Genomic DNA, 19,294 nt, shown 5'->3' with positions numbered 1-19,294 from the left:
TGTTGGGGGAGCTGCTGGAGAAGGAACAGTGCATTATATTTGCATTAAAGGCATATAGGCAAGGATTATTGTCTTATAGCCCTTGCTGCTGCACCCTAAAACAAAAAGTCCTTTTCAGGGCTACATATATTCTATTCCATTCCCTATTAATACTGCTCTTAGATGCATTTAGTGTAGGGAGAGCTGCTGGAGAAGGAACAGTGTATTAGTTTTATATTAAAGGCCTTTAGGCAGAATTATTGTCTTACAGTCCTTGCTAATGCTACGTAAAATCAAAAGTCCTTTTCAGCCCTACAACTATTCTATTCTACTCCTTATTAATACCGCCCTTAGATGTATTTACTGTAAGAAGAGTTGCACAGGGTGTAAATAGGGAGACCGTAGAAACTTCCAAGGGAGATGTCTTTTGTTGGGTTCGAGCATTAAGTTTAATTGAAGATGTCTGTTGTATTTTTTAAATGATAAATCTTTTTCTTTTTTATTCTTTAGGACCTACCGTGGTTGGAGATTCATGGCCAGTGAAGGACCACAGCTTCACCATAACAAGCTGTAAGACAATGTTTTATCTTTCTTCGAGACTTGGAGACTTCTTGAAGAAATCAAGACTCCAAGGTCTCAACCAGCTCCGAACCCAAAGACCTTCAAGATTGTTCACATTTCATATTGTTTCTTGGTGCTTTCTATTAGGATTACTCATGAAGCCTTTGGGTGTACAGAGTGTGAACTTTACAGTGGGTGTGGTAGGTCCCTGGAAATGTGACCCTCTCTTCTCTAAGGCCTTGCCAGAATTGGCTGCCCGTTTGGCAGTCATCAAAATCAACAATGACTCAACACTCAAATTGAGCCATAAATTGGATTACAGAATATTAGATGAAAATTGTGAAACTTCGAAAGCTTTAGTTGACTTTGCAGGTTTTGACAAACTTTCTTCAGCGTTTCTAGGACCTCAGAACCCAGGATATTGTGATTCTGCCTCACTTTTAGGCAAAAATTGGAACAAAGCCATATTCTCTTGGGCTTGTGTCAACCATGATCTGGATAATAAAATTAGTTTTCCAACATTTGCCAGAACTATGCCAGCACCAACCAAAGTTTTGTTTCATTTCATGAAGTATTTTAGATGGGCGCATGTTGGAGTGGTATCTTCTAATGAGGACATTTGGGTGGATACTGCTCGAAAAGTAGCCAGTGCACTGAGGAACCATGGACTTCCCATTGGTATTGTGACCAATATGGGCAACGGGGAAAAAGGCATTGATGAAACATTACGAGCTATTAAGGAAACACATGATCTACGAGGTGAGAAGAACAACTGGTAACCAGTATATTATATTTGGCTGGACCTTAATATGATCATATTTTATTGGTCTCAACATGACTCCTGACCTAGACCTCCTGTGGACCTAGTGAACTGAATTCAGGTTAAGAGAGTCACAAATGCACGTATAAACACTTTTTAAATCTATAACATATTCACCACATCCACAAAATCTTTATTAAGACTTTATTGAAGACATATCAAGCCAACTTAGCTAAGTTTAGGGGGAAAGCCCATTATTTCAAGCATGCTTGATGGGTGACAGCAGAAGCCTAAATACAAAACAGATCTTGCAAAATGCAAAACATATTTGGTACCTTTATAATAGTTATCATAACATAATCCCACAGGTGAATATATTACATACTAAATTTTGCATATATCTACTTAAAAAATAGTATTAGTGTTCCCACACATTAAGATACCCCTTTAATGTCCCTGCCTATGATGTCAACAAAAGTGCCCTCAAACACAATATGATACCCCTACAGTGAATTCTTCTACATGCAAAGTATGATGAACACACAGTCCCCACACAGAGTATAATACCCCCATAGTGACCGCAACACAGTATGATACCCCCACAGACCTCCAAACAATATAATTGTCCCCACACTGCATGATGGTCTGCACAGAGCATGATCACCTATCACGGAGGTGTCGGGATAACTGAAGCCCTAAACTGGCCCTCAGACTAGGAACTCTGTGCTGTCCCTTATCCCAGAAGTTGGCTTGAAGGTAGCCAGGTCTGGACCGCCAACGTGACCCTAACTCCTGTCTGAACCCTGATCTAACACCCCCTCTCCCCCACCCCAGGAGTGGAGATGTAAACCCCACAAATACCACAGACAGGGGAAAAAACAAAACTCGTACACACTGCACACAAACACAAAGGAGAGACTATATGTGTACAGGAGGGAATAAAGTATAAGGAAGGAAGTAAACATACAATGAGGAAACATCCACACCACTCACATAGAAAACAACTGGTCACCAAAAATGGGTTCACCACAAAGACTGGAATCGCAGGAGCATAAACTGAAGCTATCTTCGGCATGAACAAATAAATTATAATCCTAAATATATTTTATTAATAAATCAAAAACTAATTATACATGGGATTTTAATAATGAATAATTAAATCAAACCTTGTGTTTATGCCCCGGAAGGGAAATATTTAAAGAGGACCAACCACCAGGATTTTCCTATGTAAACTAAAACCAGTGCTATCATGCAGATTCTGTACATACCTTTAGGTGTGAGATCGGATATATAGTTTCTGAAATACAGGCAAGTAAAACTTGTGAAATGCACTGTTATTTGATTGATAGCAGCTACAGAATATCTAATAGGTGGGTTGGGATTTTCTAGCTATTCTTGCCACTGTCTGCCTGCCTGTGCATCTTCCCCCAGTCCTTCCTCCCTCTTTCCTCCCTCCTTCCTCCCCCTGTAATAACAGAGACAGGGAGGAAGGACAGGGGTGGGAATAACTAGCAAAACCTGACCCACCTATTAGATATTCTGTAGCTGCTGTCAATCAAATAACAGAGCATTTCACAAACTTTACTTGCCTGTATTACAGAAAGTATACATCCGATCTCACAACTAAAGGTATGTATAGAATCAGCATGATAGCACCAGTATAGCACTGGCTTTAGTTTATATATGAAAATACTGGTGGTTGGTCCTCTTTAAAGGGAATCAGTCAGCAGGATTTTGTTATGTAATCTGAAATGAGATATGGGCAGAATGAGATTGTTACCGTTGCTGCGAGCACTGGAGACTATGTCCAGATTTCTTGCTACTGCACATGTGCGAGCGCTGGAGACTAAGTCCAGATTTCTTGCTACTGCACATGTGCGAGCGCTGGAGACTAAGTCCAGATTTCTTGCTACTGCACATGTGCGAGCGCCGGAGACTAAGTCCAATCTTGGAGCCATTGCACATGTGCGGGTGACATCATCGCTGACACGAGGTCACATGTCTCTGACACCTTCTATGCCGATTGGTCGCTGGTCATGTGCTTGTGACGTCTTGCTCGGTGATAGGCCAGCATGACGTCACTCCTGTCGTTCTGGCAGCGGATTGGTAGGTGGACGTTACCGCTAGGGTAACGTTCCTTATACTGCGTCTGGCAGTTGTTCGTATCCTCGCACACTAGGGGAGCGAACAGAGGTAGGAGTTTTGTGCGGCTTACGCTGCTGTTCGTCTCTTTTGCACCACTAGAAGAGCGGACCTAGGCAGGTGCCATATCTAGTGGTTTGTGTCCTCGCACACTAGTGGAGCGAACGCAGGTAGGAGCTTTGTGCGGCTTACGCTGCTGTTCGTCTCTTTTGCACCACTAGAAGAGCGGACCTAGGTAGGTGCCATTTCGCACACATTGCCTTTGTCTCTGTGATTATTAACAGAGATCATTCCACACACCCTCCAAGTAAGGGAGGAATTGCTTTACTTACTTATTATATCCTTCTGTGAGTTAACAGAGGTATTGCACTCTGCCATAGTCTGCAGCAAAGTCTTTGCACGGTGGACCCTGACTGTCTGATACTCCTTTCGGTTATTATCAGACAGCCCCCCGTAACATTAGGACTGAGCCAAGGGTCTGGCAGTTATGGCAGAATATCAGCAGTTACACCGTTACATACAAGTACTTGAGTCACGGCTCAAGAGTATAGAGGATAAACCTCAGACCATGGTGACATCTGCACATGATCCTCGACTTGCTCTGCCAAACAGATATTCTGGCGATGCCAGATCATGTCGTGGTTTCATTAGTCAGTGTCAGATACACCTAGAGGTCAACTCTTCTCGCTTCTCTACGGAGAGGTCCAGAGTAGGCTTTATCATCTCCTTACTTCAGGACAAAGCCTTAGAATGGGCGACTCCCCTATGGGAGCGCTCTGATGTGGTTACTCTGAGACATCAAGACTTTCTTGATGCTCTTAAGGCGGTATTCATGGGTCCGCAGGTTACCCATGATGCGGCCCTGAGACTGTTAGATCTATCTCAGGGTTCGTTATCCACTAGTTCTTATGCCATTGCTTTTAGAACTCTGGTGGCAGAACTAGATTGGCCAGAGAAGGTGTTGATTCCTATCTTCTGGAGAGGGTTGGCAGGCTATGTCAAGGATGCCCTTGCTACTCGTGAGGTCCCTGCTTCTCTGGAGGACTTGATCACAGTAGCAACGAGGATCGATGTACGCCATAAGGAACGTAGACTCGAGGTCTCTTCCTCACGCCCTAAGCATCGGGCTATTCCAGTTGTTGAGGGTCCACTACCATCTTCCTCAGCATCTGAAACATCTCCCACTCCTATGGAGTTAGGTCATACGTTCTCCAGACTAAGCAAGTCTGGTCCTCCTATATGTTACGTATGTCGTCAGGCTGGGCACTATGCCAACAAGTGTCCTAGTCGTCAGGGAAACTCCCTGGCCTAGTAACCATTAGAGGGGGGTTACTAGAGACGTCTTCTGCACCCTCTAAGTGTTGTATCCCAGGTCAGCTCTCGTTATCTGAGAATACATGGCCTATTATGGCTTTTGTGGATTCCGGAGCTGACGGGATTTTTGTGTCCTCAGGATTTGTAAAGGGACACAATATTCCCTCTATCATGTTAGAGGCGCCTATTCCTGTCCGTGTTGTTAATGGAACTATGTTGTCTGACTCCATTACATTGAGGACAGTTCCCTTGCGCCTTTCCCTGTCTCAGGGTCACATAGAGGAGATTTCTTTTCTTGTTTTGCCTGAGGGTATAGACGACGTCCTTCTGGGTCTTCCATGGCTTCGGACTCATGCTCCTCACATTGACTGGGAGTCTGACAGCATTATTAGTTGGGGTTCGAAATGTCAGTCCCGATGTCTTCCCTTACCACCTAAGGTCGTTGCGGTTGCATCAACTGATCTCTCTCCCATACCTACACCCTATTTGGATTTCGCTGACGTGTTCTCCAAACAGGGTGCTGAGGTTCTTCCACCCCATAGGCCATATGACTGTGCCATAGACCTTATCCCAGGTTCGGTTCCACCTAAAGGCAGGGTTTACCCCCTGTCGATACCTGAGTCGGAGGCCATGTCGACCTATATAAGAGAGAGCTTAGAGAAGGGGTTCATTCGTAAGTCTGTCTCTCCCGCGGGAGCTGGGTTTTTCTTTGTTCGGAAGAAAGAGGGTGATTTGCGTCCCTGCATAGATTACAGGGGTCTCAACACAATCACAATAAAGAACAAATACCCATTACCTTTAATTTCGGAGCTCTTTGACAGACTGAGAGGAGCTCAAGTTTTTACGAAGTTGGATCTGCGGGGTGCGTATAACTTGGTACGAATTCGAAAGGGTGACGAATGGAAGACCGCTTTTAACACCCGAGACGATCACTATGAATACCTCGTCATGCCTTTTGGGTTATGTAATGCACCCGCAGTATTTCAGGACTTCGTAAACGATGTGTTCAGGGATTTACTGTTATCCTCAGTAGTGGTGTATCTGGACGACATCCTGATTTTTTCTCCTGATCTGGAGACTCATCGTCAGGATGTCGTTCGTGTCCTTTCCCGTTTAAGGGAGCACTCATTGTTTGCTAAACTCGAGAAATGTGTATTCGAGCAGTCCTCATTGCCTTTTTTGGGTTACATTATCTCACAAGAGGGTCTGGCTATGGATCCTGCGAAGCTCTCTGCTGTCCTGCAATGGTCCGAACCTCATTCCTTGAAGGCGGTGCAATGCTTCTTAGGATTCCTAAATTATTACAGGCAGTTCATACCCCATTTTTCTACTTTGGTGGCCCCTTTGGTGGCCTTGACTAAGAAAGGTGCTAATCCCAAAGCCTGATCTACTGAGACATCTCAGGCTTTTGAGGCAGTAAAAAGACACTTTTCAACTGCTCCCGTTCTTCAAAGACCCGATGAGAGTAAGCCCTTCCTCTTAGAGGTTGATGCCTCTTCAGTGGGTGCTGGTGCGGTCTTGTATCAAAAGAACGGTGCAGGTAGAAAAAGGCCGTGTTTCTTCTTTGCTAAAACCTTTTCACCGGCAGAGAGAAACTATACCATTGGGGATAGGGAACTGCTCGCCTTGAGATTAGCCTTGGAGGAGTGGCGTCACTTGCTGGAAGGAGCGAAACATCCTTTCCAGGTCTATACAGACCATAAGAATCTGACGTACTTACAAACCGCTCAGCGTCTGAATCCTCGCCAAGCCCGCTGGTCCTTGTTTTTCTCCCGCTTTCACTTCTCCATCAACTATTTGTCTGGGAGTAAGAATAACAAGGCAGATGCCCTGTCTCGCTCTATGCTTTCTACCCAGGAAGAGATTGACGAACCTCGTCTTATCCTTCCCTCCAGGGTTTTTCATACGCTCTCCCCTGTGACGTTAGACCAAATCCCACCGGGCAAGACCTTTGTTCCGCCTGATTGACAGAATGATATACTGTCATGGGCCCACACCTCAAAGGTGGGTGGGCATTTTGGTATTAGGCGGACACGAGAGTTACTGGAGAGGTGGTATTGGTGGCCACACTTAGCCAGCCACGTCAAGAGATATGTCGGTTCCTGCTACTCGTGTGCTCGCAACCGTCCATTACGGCAGAGACCGGCTGGGCTCTTTCATCCTTTACCAGTGCCAGATAGACCATGGGAGGTGGTAGGCATGGACTTTGTGGGTGATCTTCCATGTTCACAGGGACGTAGATTTGTGTGGGTCATTACGGACCATTTCTCCCGGATGGTTCATCTCGTACCGTTATCGAGAATCCCATCTTCCAGGGTACTAGCCAAACTATTCCTCAAGCATGTCTTTAGGCTTCACGGGATGCCAGATCGTATCATTTGTGATAGAGGCCCGCAATTTACTTCCCGTTTCTGGCGAGAGCTTTGTAGCCTTCTGCAAATTGAGTTGAATCTCTCTTCGGCATACCATCCGGAGACTAATGGTTTGGTTGAACGTACCAATCAATCTATGATTATATACCTTCGACACTTTGTTGCTGAGAACCACGATAACTGGTCCTCCCTCCTACCCTGGGCAGAATTTGCCCTTAACAATTCGCTGGCTGAGGCCACTGGGCAGACACCGTTCGTACTCAATAATGGGCAACACCCTAGGGTACTGGTACCGTTTCCCGCTGCTGCACCTCCTCCTCTTGTGGCCGACTGGGCAACTAATGCCAGAGAGGTTTGGGATCGGACTCAAGAGTCGATCCAAGCAGCTAAGGACCGTATGAAGACGGTGTCCGATCGGTTTCGTCGCCCGGCTCCTGTCTTTTCTCCAGGGGACTTTGTGTGGCTCTCTGCAAAACACGTGAGACTTAGAGTGAGCTCTGTCAAATTTGCTCCTCGCTTCCTGGGTCCTTATGAGGTTCTTCGACAGGTAAATCCTGTAGTCTATCAATTGAAGTTACCCGTCCATCTTAGGATTCATGACAAATTCCATGTCTCACTGCTAAAGCCGGCTATTTTACCTCACGCTCGTGAAGTGCACTCTCCTGCCTCTGATTCCTCTCGCTCTAGCTATGAGGTACGAGCCATAGTTGGTTCTAAGATGGTTAGAGGGCGCAGGTTCTTCTTGATAGATTGGGAGGGCTATGGCCCGGAACATCGCTCTTGGGAGCCTGAGGAGGCTGTCCATGCTCCCGACTTAGTTGCCGATTACCTGCGTCGCCAGGAGGGGGGCCCTTGAGGGGGAGGTACTGTTACGGTTGCTGCGAGCACTGGAGACTATGTCCAGATTTCTTGCTACTGCACATGTGCGAGCGCTGGAGACTAAGTCCAGATTTCTTGCTACTGCACATGTGCGAGCGCTGGAGACTAAGTCCAGATTTCTTGCTACTGCACATGTGCGAGCGCCGGAGACTAAGTCCAATCTTGGAGCCATTGCACATGTGCGGGTGACATCATCGCTGACACGAGGTCACATGTCTCTGACACCTTCTATGCCGATTGGTCGCTGGTCATGTGCTTGTGACGTCTTGCTCGGTGATAGGCCAGCATGACGTCACTCCTGTCGTTCTGGCAGCGGATTGGCTCTGGTGTCCTCCATCTTGGATGAGGCACAGAGTCTATATAAGACCCTGACACACGCCGCATGGTGCTCAGTCCTCTTGGTTCATGCATATGAGTAGACGCTCTGTGCGCGTTCCTCTAGGCATTCCTCTGTCTATGCTAGGTGAGCGCTACCGGCAGGGTAGCGTTCTTATACCTTACAGCTTCGGCTGCTGTCCGTATCCTTACCTCTTAGGGGAGCGGACATAGGCAGGTGCCTGAGGCACATGATCTGGCTGGGCCTTGTGATTCTACTCGTAGGTGGACGTTACCGCTAGGGTAACGTTCCTTATACTGCGTCTGGCAGTTGTTCGTATCCTCGCACACTAGGGGAGCGAACAGAGGTAGGAGTTTTGTGCGGCTTACGCTGCTGTTCGTCTCTTTTGCACCACTAGAAGAGCGGACCTAGGCAGGTGCCATATCTAGTGGTTCGTGTCCTCGCACACTAGTGGAGCGAACGCAGGTAGGAGCTTTGTGCGGCTTACGCTGCTGTTCGTCTCTTTTGCACCACTAGAAGAGCGGACCTAGGTAGGTGCCATTTCGCACACATTGCCTTTGTCTCTGTGATTATTAACAGAGATCATTCCACACACCCTCCAAGTAAGGGAGGAATTGCTTTACTTACTTATTATATCCTTCTGTGAGTTAACAGAGGTATTGCACTCTGCCATAGTCTGCAGCAAAGTCTTTGCACGGTGGACCCTGACTGTCTGATACTCCTTTCGGTTATTATCAGACAGCCCCCCGTAACAGAGATAGGGTCTGAGACAATGATTTTATCAATGTGTCACTTATAACGATCTGTACATTATTTTCAATACAATGAGTGCTTTATCAGCAGGAGATTATCACTGCCAGACTAGGTGCACACTTGAGACCTAGGGTACCTTCACACTTTAGCGATGCAGCAGCGATCCGACCAGCGATCTGACCTGGTCAGGATCGCTGCTGCATCGCTACATGGTCGCTGGTGAGCTGTCAAACAGGCAGATCTCACCAGCGACCAGTGACCAGCCCCCAGCCAGCAGCGACATGGAAGCGATGCTGCGCTTGCACGGAGCCGGCGTCTGGAAGCTGCGGACACTGGTAACTAAGGTAAACATCGGGTATGGTTACCCGATGTTTACATTAGTTACCAGCCCACACCGCTTAGGTCTCCTTGCTCTCCTAGCTACAGTACACATCGGGTTAATTAACCCGATGTGTAATGCAGCTACATGTGCAGAGAGCAGGGAGCCGCGCACACTGCTTAGCGCTGGCTCCTTGCTCTCCTAGCTACAGTACACATCGGGTTAATTAACCCGATGTGTACAGCAGCTACATGTGCAGAGAGCCGAAGCCGGCAGCACAGGCAGCGTGAGAGCTGCGGAGGCTGGTAACTAAGGTAAATATCGGGTAACCACCTTGGTTACCCGATGTTTATCTTGGTTACAGCTTACCGCAGCTGCCAGACGCCGGCTCCTGCTCCCTGCTCGCTTCATTTGTCGCTCTCTCGCTGTCACACACAGCGATCTGTGTGTCACAGTGGGAGAGCGCCTTTGAAGAAAATGAACCAGGGCTGTGTGTAACGAGCAGCGATCTCGCAGCAGGGGCCAGATCGCTGCTCAGTGTCACACACAGCGAGATCGCTAATGAGGTCACTGCTGCATCACAAAAAGCGTGACTCAGCAGCGATCTCGGCAGCGAGCTCGCTGTGTGTGAAGCACCCCTTAGTCCAACCACTGATTAGCTTTCTGAGCTCTTATACATATCATATCTAAAGATTGATTGTACTACAACGGTGGCACCCAGTTAACTAGGTGCGACATTGTTGTAATCAGGGTCTCTTTCTCTACATTATTCTCCTCTCAGATGAGGTTGCAAAAACCTGATGACAGATGCCCTTTAACATTAAAAAGGGAACAAAAAATTAAAAAATAAAAAGGCAAAAATGGAAATTGGCCAAGTCTTGAAGGGATTAATGGGATAAGGGAAAAGATATTGCATTGTGATTGGAACACACTCGGACTGGGTCACAATTAACAGAGGGGTACCGCAGAAAAAAGATCAGTATTGGGCCCTCTTCTTTTTAACATATCTCTTAATGACCTTGTAGGGGGCATTGATAGTAGAATTTCAATATTTGCAGATTATAGTAAACTATGCAAGGTAATTAATACAGAGGAGGATAATTTAATATTACAGAAGGATTTATGTAAGCTGGAGGCTTGGGCTGAGAAATGGCAATTGAAGTTTAATGTGGATAAATGTTAGGTGAAGTACTTGGGGTGAGATAATAAAATTTATAACTATGTACTCAATTGTAAAACACTGGGTAAAATTATCACTGAAAAAGACTTGGGTGTATGGGCGGACTGCAAACTCAACTGTACTGACCAGTGTCAGGCAGCTGCTGAGAAGGCTGATAAAATAATGGGTTGCATTAAAAGAGGCAGAGATGCTCATGAGAAGAACATAATTTTCCCCCTATACAAGTCACTAGTGCGACCACACTTAGAATACTGTGTACAATACTGGGCTCCGGTGTATAAGAAAGACATAGCTGAACTAGAACAGGTACAGGGAAAAGCAACCAAGATCACTAAAGGAATGGGGGAAATGCAGAAGACGGGTTATTAAGCTTGGGGCTATTCAGTTTGGAAAAATGAAGTCTTAAGCCTGCTTTACACAGTACGATCTATCGTGCAATTTCACGATCGATCGTACCCGCCCCCGTCGTTTGTGTGTCACGGGCAATTAGTTGCCCGTGGCGCACAAAGTCGTTAACCTCCGTCACACGCACTTACCTGCTGTGCGACGTCGCTGTGGGCGGTGAACATCCTCTTCCTGAAGGGGGAGGGCCGTTCGGTGTCACAGCGACGTCACACAGCCGCCAGCCAATAGCAGTGGAGGGGCGGAGATGAGCGGGACATAAACATCCCTCCCACCTCCTTCCTTCCGTATTGCCGGCGGGTGCCGCGGGACGGAGGTAAGCTGCTGTTCATCGTTCCCGGGGTGTCACACGGAGCGGCGTGTGCTACCCCGGAACGATGAGCAACCGGCGCCATTTTAATTAAACGAGATTATGAAACAGAGCGGTGAGTACACGACTCACGATTTGTGAGCGATACTGCGTCGCTCGAAGATGTCACACAGCCCGACGTCACAAGCGGATGTGCGTCACAAAAAACGTGACCCTGACGATCTATCGCACGATAGATTGTCTCATGTAAAGCAGCCTTTAAGGGCGATCATATTACAATGTGCAAATATAATATGAGAGGACAATACAGAGCTGTCTCTAATGATTTTTTTTTACACCTATGCCTGCAACAGAAACAAGGGGACATCCACTACGGTTAGAGGAAAGGAGGTTTAATCATAATCACAGAAGCAGATTCTTTACTGTATGAGCAGTGAGACAATATTTTTATTTTTACTGTAAGAGCAGTGAGACTATGGATTTTTTACTGTACAAGCAGTGAGACTATGGATTCTTTACTGTAAGAGCAGTGAAGCTATGGACTCATTACTGTAAAGCGGGCTTTACACGCTACGATATTGCTAGCAATTGCTAGCAATATCGTACGCAAAAGTGTCTAGGGTGGAGGGGACGCGCTCGCCACGCTCGGGTCCGGGGCTTCTGCTGCTGCTGCTCGGTGGCTCGAGCGGTGGGACGGACCTGGGGACTCGAGCAGCGCTCCTCACCCGTGAGTGAAAAGGGATGGTTTGTTTGGGGAGATGGTTCGTGACGCCACCCACGGGACGTGGTGATGAGGGCACCACCACTGCTGGTGACGGGGATCCCGGGAGAGATGGTAGGGAGCAGCTAGGATGTTGTCCCCTCCGTGGGTAGGGGTTGATGATCCCAGGGCCCGGTGGCGTAACGGGGAGGCTGGATGGCTGGGGGTTCAGGGTTGCAGGGACAGCGCGGCGCGGTGCCGGATGGCACTGGTGTACTCACTCAGACAATCAATGACAGAGTCTCTGGTAAACCAAAGTGCTGGATGGACGGGTCCCGCAGCCGGCTGCAGTGTTGTTGTGCTCTCCCCGGACGGCTGATGGTGGCTGTCTTTCCCTGCACCTGTTAGAATGTTCTGACTCCTGTGGTTGCCCACCGGTAGTCCGCTCCCCGACGTATAGGTGCCGTCGGAGCCCGCTTTGCCCGCAGGCGCTGGCCCATGGATCTCTAGCCTATGGCGGTGGCTGTATATCCTCTCGGTGTGGACTGTTGTCTTCTGTCGGGTCTTTGGTGTTGGGAAACCCCCGGGGTTCCTGTCACACTCGGTTTTGACTGTAGTGGGGGGCTACAAGCCTGGTCGGGGTCCGATGGCCCTACCTGTGTGCTTAGCTTCACTCCGCTCCCCGGTTTGGTACCGACGGGCCAACGCCCGACCCCGGTCCTACGGCTCTGCAGAGATTCACTAACTCCTGCAGACGGCCACCACCGTCTGCCAACCTTGCTGTCAGTGCCTGGGCTCCGACCCAGACACAGACAGTTTGTGTCCTCTCACTTTCACCTCCAAACTCAATCTGTCTGTTTTCTCGCCTCCAGACCTGTGAACTCCTCGTTGGGTGGGGCCAACCACCTGGCTCCGCCCCACCTGGTGTGGACATCAGACCCTGGAGGGAGGCAACAAGGGTTTTTGTCTGACTGGTGTAACTGTCTAGGGAAGGGGGTGTGTATGGTGTTATGTTTGTGACTACCTGGCTAGTCCAGGGCGTCACAAAAGCACCCACCCCCGTCGTGCATGCGATATCGTGTGATCGCTGCCGCAGCGAACATTATCGCTACGGCAGCATCACACGCACTTACCTGGTCGGCGTCGTTGCTGTGACTGCCGAACAATCCCTCCCTCAAGGGGGAGGGACGTTCGGCATCACAGCGACGTCACTAAGCGGTTAGCCAATCAAAGTAGAGGGGCGGAGATGAGCGGGACGTAACATCCCGCCCACCTCCTTCCTTCCGCATTGCGGCCGGCGGCAGGTAAGGAGAGGTTCCTCGCTCCTGCGGTGTCACATACAGCGATGTGTGCTGCTGCAGGAGCGACAAACAACATCGATAATCAACCATTACCGATTTTTGGTTTTGGGACGACCTCTCCATGGTGAACGATTTTCACCATTTTTGAGGTCGCTTAAGGTCGCTGGTAAGTGTTACACGCTGCGATATCGTTAATGAAGCCGGATGGGCGTCACTAACAACGTGACCCCGACGATAAAACATTAACAATATCGTAGCGTGTAAAGCTCCCTTAAGAGCAGTGAGATTGTACATTCTTTACTGTAAGAGCAGTGAGACTATGGATTTTTACTGTAAGAGCAGTCAGACTATAGATTCTTTACAGTAAGAGCAGTGAAGCTATGGACTTTTAACTGTAAGAGCAGTGAGACTGTACATTCTTTACTGTAAGAGCAGTGAGACTATAGATTCTTTACTGTAGGAGCAGTCAGACTATGGATTCTTTACTGTAAGAGCAGTGATACTATAGATTCTTTACTGTAAGAGCAGTGAGACTATTGATTCTTTACTCTACGAGCAATGAGACTATAGATTCTTTACTGTAGAGGCAGTGAGACTATGGATTCTTTACTGTAAGAGTATTGAGACTGTAGATTCTTTACTGTAAGAGCACTGAAACTATGGAACTCTCTGCCACATGATGTTGTAATGGTTGCGTCACTACTAAAAGGCCAGGATACCTTTCTTGAAAAATATAATATTACAGGTTATGGGCACTAGATTCTGTGACAGGGTGTTGATCCAGGGAACTAGTGTGATTGCTGTATGTGGAGTCAGGAAGACATTTTTACTGTCTGCCCCATGGGGTTCTCGCCTCCCTCTGGATCAATATGTAAGGTTAGGTCATGGATTGAACTTGATGGACTTTAGTCTACCTTCAACCTTGAACACTATGAAACTATAAAGATATTGGTTGGATCTCAGAATCTAGAATGGCCTTTTCCTAATAACTGTGGCCATTAATTATCGGTGGCACCAAGGAGAAGGCAATAACAGGAGAAGCAGGCGGCCATTGCCTTAAAGTCAGGACCAAGTCACCTAATCACTAGACCTGGCCGCTCGTAGGTTCTGCATTTTTTGCTTTAGAAAGAGGTAAACTGACGCCCTGAACTTTTGATATCTGACACCGTGAAAACCTCGGACACTGAAGCGATGAAATGTAACCTTTGGCAGGAAAATGTTTGTGTTTTCTTCCACCAAACCGTAAATGTCGCGTCTCTTCCATCTGACAGAAGCGTTTCCCGTGGGATCAAGAAAATAAATAAAAAATAGACAAAAATAGATGAGAAAAAAAAAATCCAAATGTGTAAATGTAAAAAAAAAAATACAGAAAGGTGTCAGGGAGAGGAAATCAAACTAGCCTTAATACAATGCTGAGATCTGCGGAGCTGTTTGCGGAATTGCAAAAAAAAGTGCAAATTGCACGATTGTTTTTTATTCACCGTGTTCCCTATATGCTAAAACTGACATGTCAGTGTGATGCCTCCGGTCGGTAAGAGTTCGTTGACACCAAACATGTATAGGTTTACTTTTATCTAAGGGGTTAAAAAAATTCAGACGTTTGTAAAAACAAAATTAAAAACAAAAAGAATTGCACTTTTTTTGACATTTTCTGAGACCTGTAGCGTTCTCATTTTTCGAGAGCTATGGCTCAGTGATGACTTATTATTTGCGCCTCAAGCTGACGTTTTCAACGGTACCATTTTTGTGTAAATACGATAATTTGATCGCCTGTTATTACATTTTAATGCAAGGTTGTGGCGACAAAAAAAAAAAAAAAAGTAATTTTGGCGTTTGTAACTTTTTTATTGCTATGCCGTGTCAGATTAATTGATTTTATATTTTGTTAGATCGGGCATTTCTGAACTTGGCGATACCAAATGTGTATTTTCTTTTGTTTTTTTTATTGTTTTATTCTCAATGGGGCAAGAGTGGGTGATTTGAACTTTTAGTTTTTTGGGGGTTTTTTTAAATATACTTTTTAAAAACTTTTTTTTTCATTTTTATTAAAAAAAAGTGTTTTATTTTTCTATAATTTAGTGTTATTGTTTATTTTTTATATTTATTTTTCTTCATCCAAGAGCCATATTTCTCTTATTTTATTTTTTTATTTATTCATTTATTTATTTTTTTATTTTGCTTTTTATAGAACTTATTTATTTTTTATTTTATTTTGTCATAGAACTACCCATATGAGGGCTTGTTTTGCTTTTTCATTTATTTTTTTTTGCGGGACAAGTTCTAATTTTGAATGACACCGTCCATTTTATAATTTGATGCACTGGAAAGCAGGAAAAAAAAATGTTGAAATTTAAAAAAAAAAAAAATGCAATTTCACAATTGTTTTTTTTTTTCCTTATTATCCATGTCTATTATACAGTAAAACAGTCCTTGCAAAGACGATTCTCCAGGTCAGTACTAGTACTTAGATACTAGAAATGAAAAATTGCTATTTTTTATTTTTTTATTTTTTTTTTTTTTTATTTAACTCTTCTTTTCCAAGAACCATAACGCTTTCAATTTCCGGCATATATTTTTTGTACCCTGGGCTGATGCTTTTACAGATAGTATTTTGGGTTAGATATGTTGTTTTGATTGCCTACTATTACAATGTTGTGGCTGCCAAAAAAACGTAATTCTGATGTTTTTTTACTTTTTTCTCATTACGCCATTTACCGAATGGATACATTTATTTGTTACATCAGACTTTAAGAAATGCAGCTATACCAAATATGTGTATTTTTATTTTTTTTATTGCTTTATTTTTTTGGGACAGATTTTTAAAAACATTTCTATTTTAGTTTTTGCTGTATTTTTTAGTCTCTTTAGGAACCTTGAAGCTGCGATAGTCTCATTGTTTGTGCTATACATTGCAGTGCTGATGCACTGCCAGGTATAGTGAATATCACGGTCTCCTATTAATGCCAACTAAACACTGGATTTTAAATTAGTATCGTAATGTCAGGCACAAGGGTCATCAGCAGACCCCCGGTTGAATGTGTGATGGGCCTGGTATTGGTAACATTTCATAGCTAAAAAATTAATAACGGCTTGCAGGCCTTTTTTATGCGGAATAGATGGTTATCATGTGTTGACGTCAATACTCCCAAGAATTTCGTCAGCATCCACAGTTAGACCCTACAGTTTAAAGAGCAAGTCTAGTGTCTCGTACATATGACTAGAGTGTTACGAAGGAGCTTAAAACATGGTCAAGATCGATGCCACAGTTCTGATTAAGACTATTTCGTCTGACCTATCCCACTGCCTGGGACCTAGTTCAAGCTGCCAGGCCTAGGCCTCTGCTTACTCCTTGTTCTTCTCTCCGCGGCTACACGTGTCCACTCAATGCCTCTGACGGCTTCCAGCTCTTCGACTTCCCTAGGGTGTCCCAAGGAACTTTCTCCTGGGCACATCTGTCTACTCTCCCGAGGTGAGCTGTAGGCTCCGAACACTTTGAAGATACCTCCGAATTTGCGGATGGGCCCAAGTTTCAAAGCACCATCCACACACCAGGAACCCCACTGCAGAACTGATCTATCTCCGGCCTATCTCTACAGCCAACCCCCCTAACCATCTGTCACTCCTCCCACCTTTGCACTAAGCTCCATCTGTAACTAGGAAGCGACTCTCTGCTCAACACTTGTTCCACCCTAGTGAGCTGACCCTGAAATTAACTGTTTCTATTATTAACACAATCTACATAACATTCCTCTACTTAGTTACTAAACATTATACAATACAGTTACTATAAAATTAACTTAAGATACATAGGGGTGCATAATACTGAATGTAGGGCTGCATAATGCTATACGTGGTGCATAATACCATATGGGGCTGCATAATACCATATGGGGCTGCATAATACCATAAGGGGCTGCATAATACTTTATGGGGATGCATAATACAATATGTAGTGCTACATAATGCTGCACAGTATACAATAAAACACATTAAACCCTTGGCCGCTAGGTGGCACCGACTGCTGCACTGCTCTTGCCCTGCGACATTGCCAGTACTTTATCTCTAGCAGCAGCACTTCCTATTATCTCTTTTTTAACCATATACAGTGGGGGAAAAAAGTATTTAGTCAGCCCCCAATTGTGTAAGTTCTCCCACTTATAAAGATGAGATTTGCCTGTAAGTGACATCATAGCTAGACCACAACTATGAGAGACAAAATGAGAAAACAAATCCAGAAAATCACCGCGTCTGATTTGGCAAGATTTTGTTTGCAAATTATGGTGGAAAATAAGTATTTGATCAACAACAAAAGTTCATCTCAAGATTTTGTTATATATCCTTTGTTGGCAATAACAGGTGAAACATTTTCTATAAAGGGGGTGTTACACGCAGCGATATCGCTTCCGAAAGCACCCGCCCCCGTCGTTTGTGCGTCACGAGCAAATCACTGCCCGTGGCGCACAAAATCGTTTGGAGCCGTCCCACATACTTACCTGCCTAGCGACATCGCTGTTGCCGGCGAACCGCCTCCTTCAAAGGGGGCGGTTCATGCGGCATCACAGCGGAGTCACTAAGCGGCCGCCCAATAGAAGCGGAGGGGCGTAGATGAGCAGGACGTAACATCCCGCCCACCTACTTCCTTCCGCATTGGCGGCGGCCGCAGGTAAACTGCTGTTCGTCATTCCCGAGGTGTCACACATAGCGATGTGTGCTGCCTTGGGAACGATGAACAACCTGTGTCCTCCACAAACAACGATTTTTTAAAAAGGAACGATGTGTCAACGATGGACGATAAGGTGAGTATTTTCCATCGTGAATGGTCGTTTCTTACTGTCACACGCAACGACGTCGCTAACGATGCCAGATGTGCGTCACGGAATCCGTGACCCCGGCGATATATCGTTAGATACGTCACTGCGTGTGACGGGGCCTTAAGTCTTCACAAGGTTGGCACAAACTGTTGGTGGTATGTTGGCCCATTCCTCCATGCAGATCTCCTCTAGAGCAGTGATGTTTTGAACCTGTCGCTGGGAAACACATATTTTCAACTCCCTCCAAAGGTTTTCTATGGGGTTGAGATCAGGAGACTGCTAGGCCACTCCAGGACCTTCATATGCTTCTTATGAAGCCACTCCTTCAATGTCCTGGCTGTGTGCTTGGGATCATTATCATGCTGAAAGACCCAGCCACGTTTCATCTTCAATGTCCTTGCTGATAGAAGGAGGTTTGGACTCAAAATCTCACAGTCATGGCCCGAATCATTCTTGGGCCCAGCGAGAGGCACAAAACATCACTTCATGTCCTTGTTATTATCTTGAAGGACCTGCAGGTTACCACCACTGGCAAACACTTTGGCATAAACAGCACCACAAATATTAATGGGTTGTGTCCAGTATTGCCGCTTAAGGCCGCTTTACACGCTACGACATCGCTAAAGCGATGTCGTTGGGGTCACGGAATATGTGACGCACATCTGGCTGCATTAGCGATGTCGTTGCGTGTGACACCTATGAGCGATTTTGAATCGTTGCAAAAACGTTCAAAATCGCTAATCGGTGACATGGGGGTCCATTCCCAATTATCGTTGCAGCTGCAGGTACGATGTTCTTCGTCGTTCTCGATGCAGCACACATCGGTATGTGTGACACCACAGGAACAAGGAACCTCTCCTTACCTGCGGCCGCCGGCAATGCGGAAGGAAGAGGTGGGCAGCATGTTACGTCCCACTCATATCCACCCCTCCGCTTCTATTGGGCGGCCGCTTAGTGACGCTGCTGTGACGCCAAACGACCCGCCCCCTTAGAAAGGAGGCGGTTCGCTGGTCACAGCGACGTCGCTATGCATGTAAGTAGTGTGACGGGTCTGCGCGATGTTGGGTACCACGGGCAGCGATTTGTCCATGACGTACAACCGATGGGGGCTGGTACGCACGCTAGCGATCTCGCTAGCGAGATCGCAACGTGTAAAGCGGCCCTTAGCTCCATT

At 46.1% G+C, this 19,294-nt stretch overlaps 1 protein-coding gene across 1 annotated transcript in view; it reads left to right on the top strand.

Annotated features, from left to right (window-relative positions):
* Positions 1-557: 557 nt before the first annotated feature.
* LOC142290027 (retinal guanylyl cyclase 2-like) overlaps positions 558-19,294 on the top strand; it is a 125,777-nt gene continuing 107,040 nt past the window's right edge. The window contains exon 1 of the mRNA XM_075333970.1: positions 558-1,299. Within this exon, the coding sequence (XP_075190085.1) occupies positions 558-1,299 (742 nt within the window). The remainder of the gene's footprint in view (positions 1,300-19,294) is intronic.

The sequence above is a fragment of the Anomaloglossus baeobatrachus genome, chromosome 2, assembly GCF_048569485.1.
Source record: "Anomaloglossus baeobatrachus isolate aAnoBae1 chromosome 2, aAnoBae1.hap1, whole genome shotgun sequence".
NCBI classification, from domain to species: Eukaryota; Metazoa; Chordata; class Amphibia; order Anura; family Aromobatidae; genus Anomaloglossus; species Anomaloglossus baeobatrachus.
The sequence above is the reverse complement of the archived record's forward strand: the minus strand, read 5'-3'. Positions and strand labels throughout refer to the sequence as shown.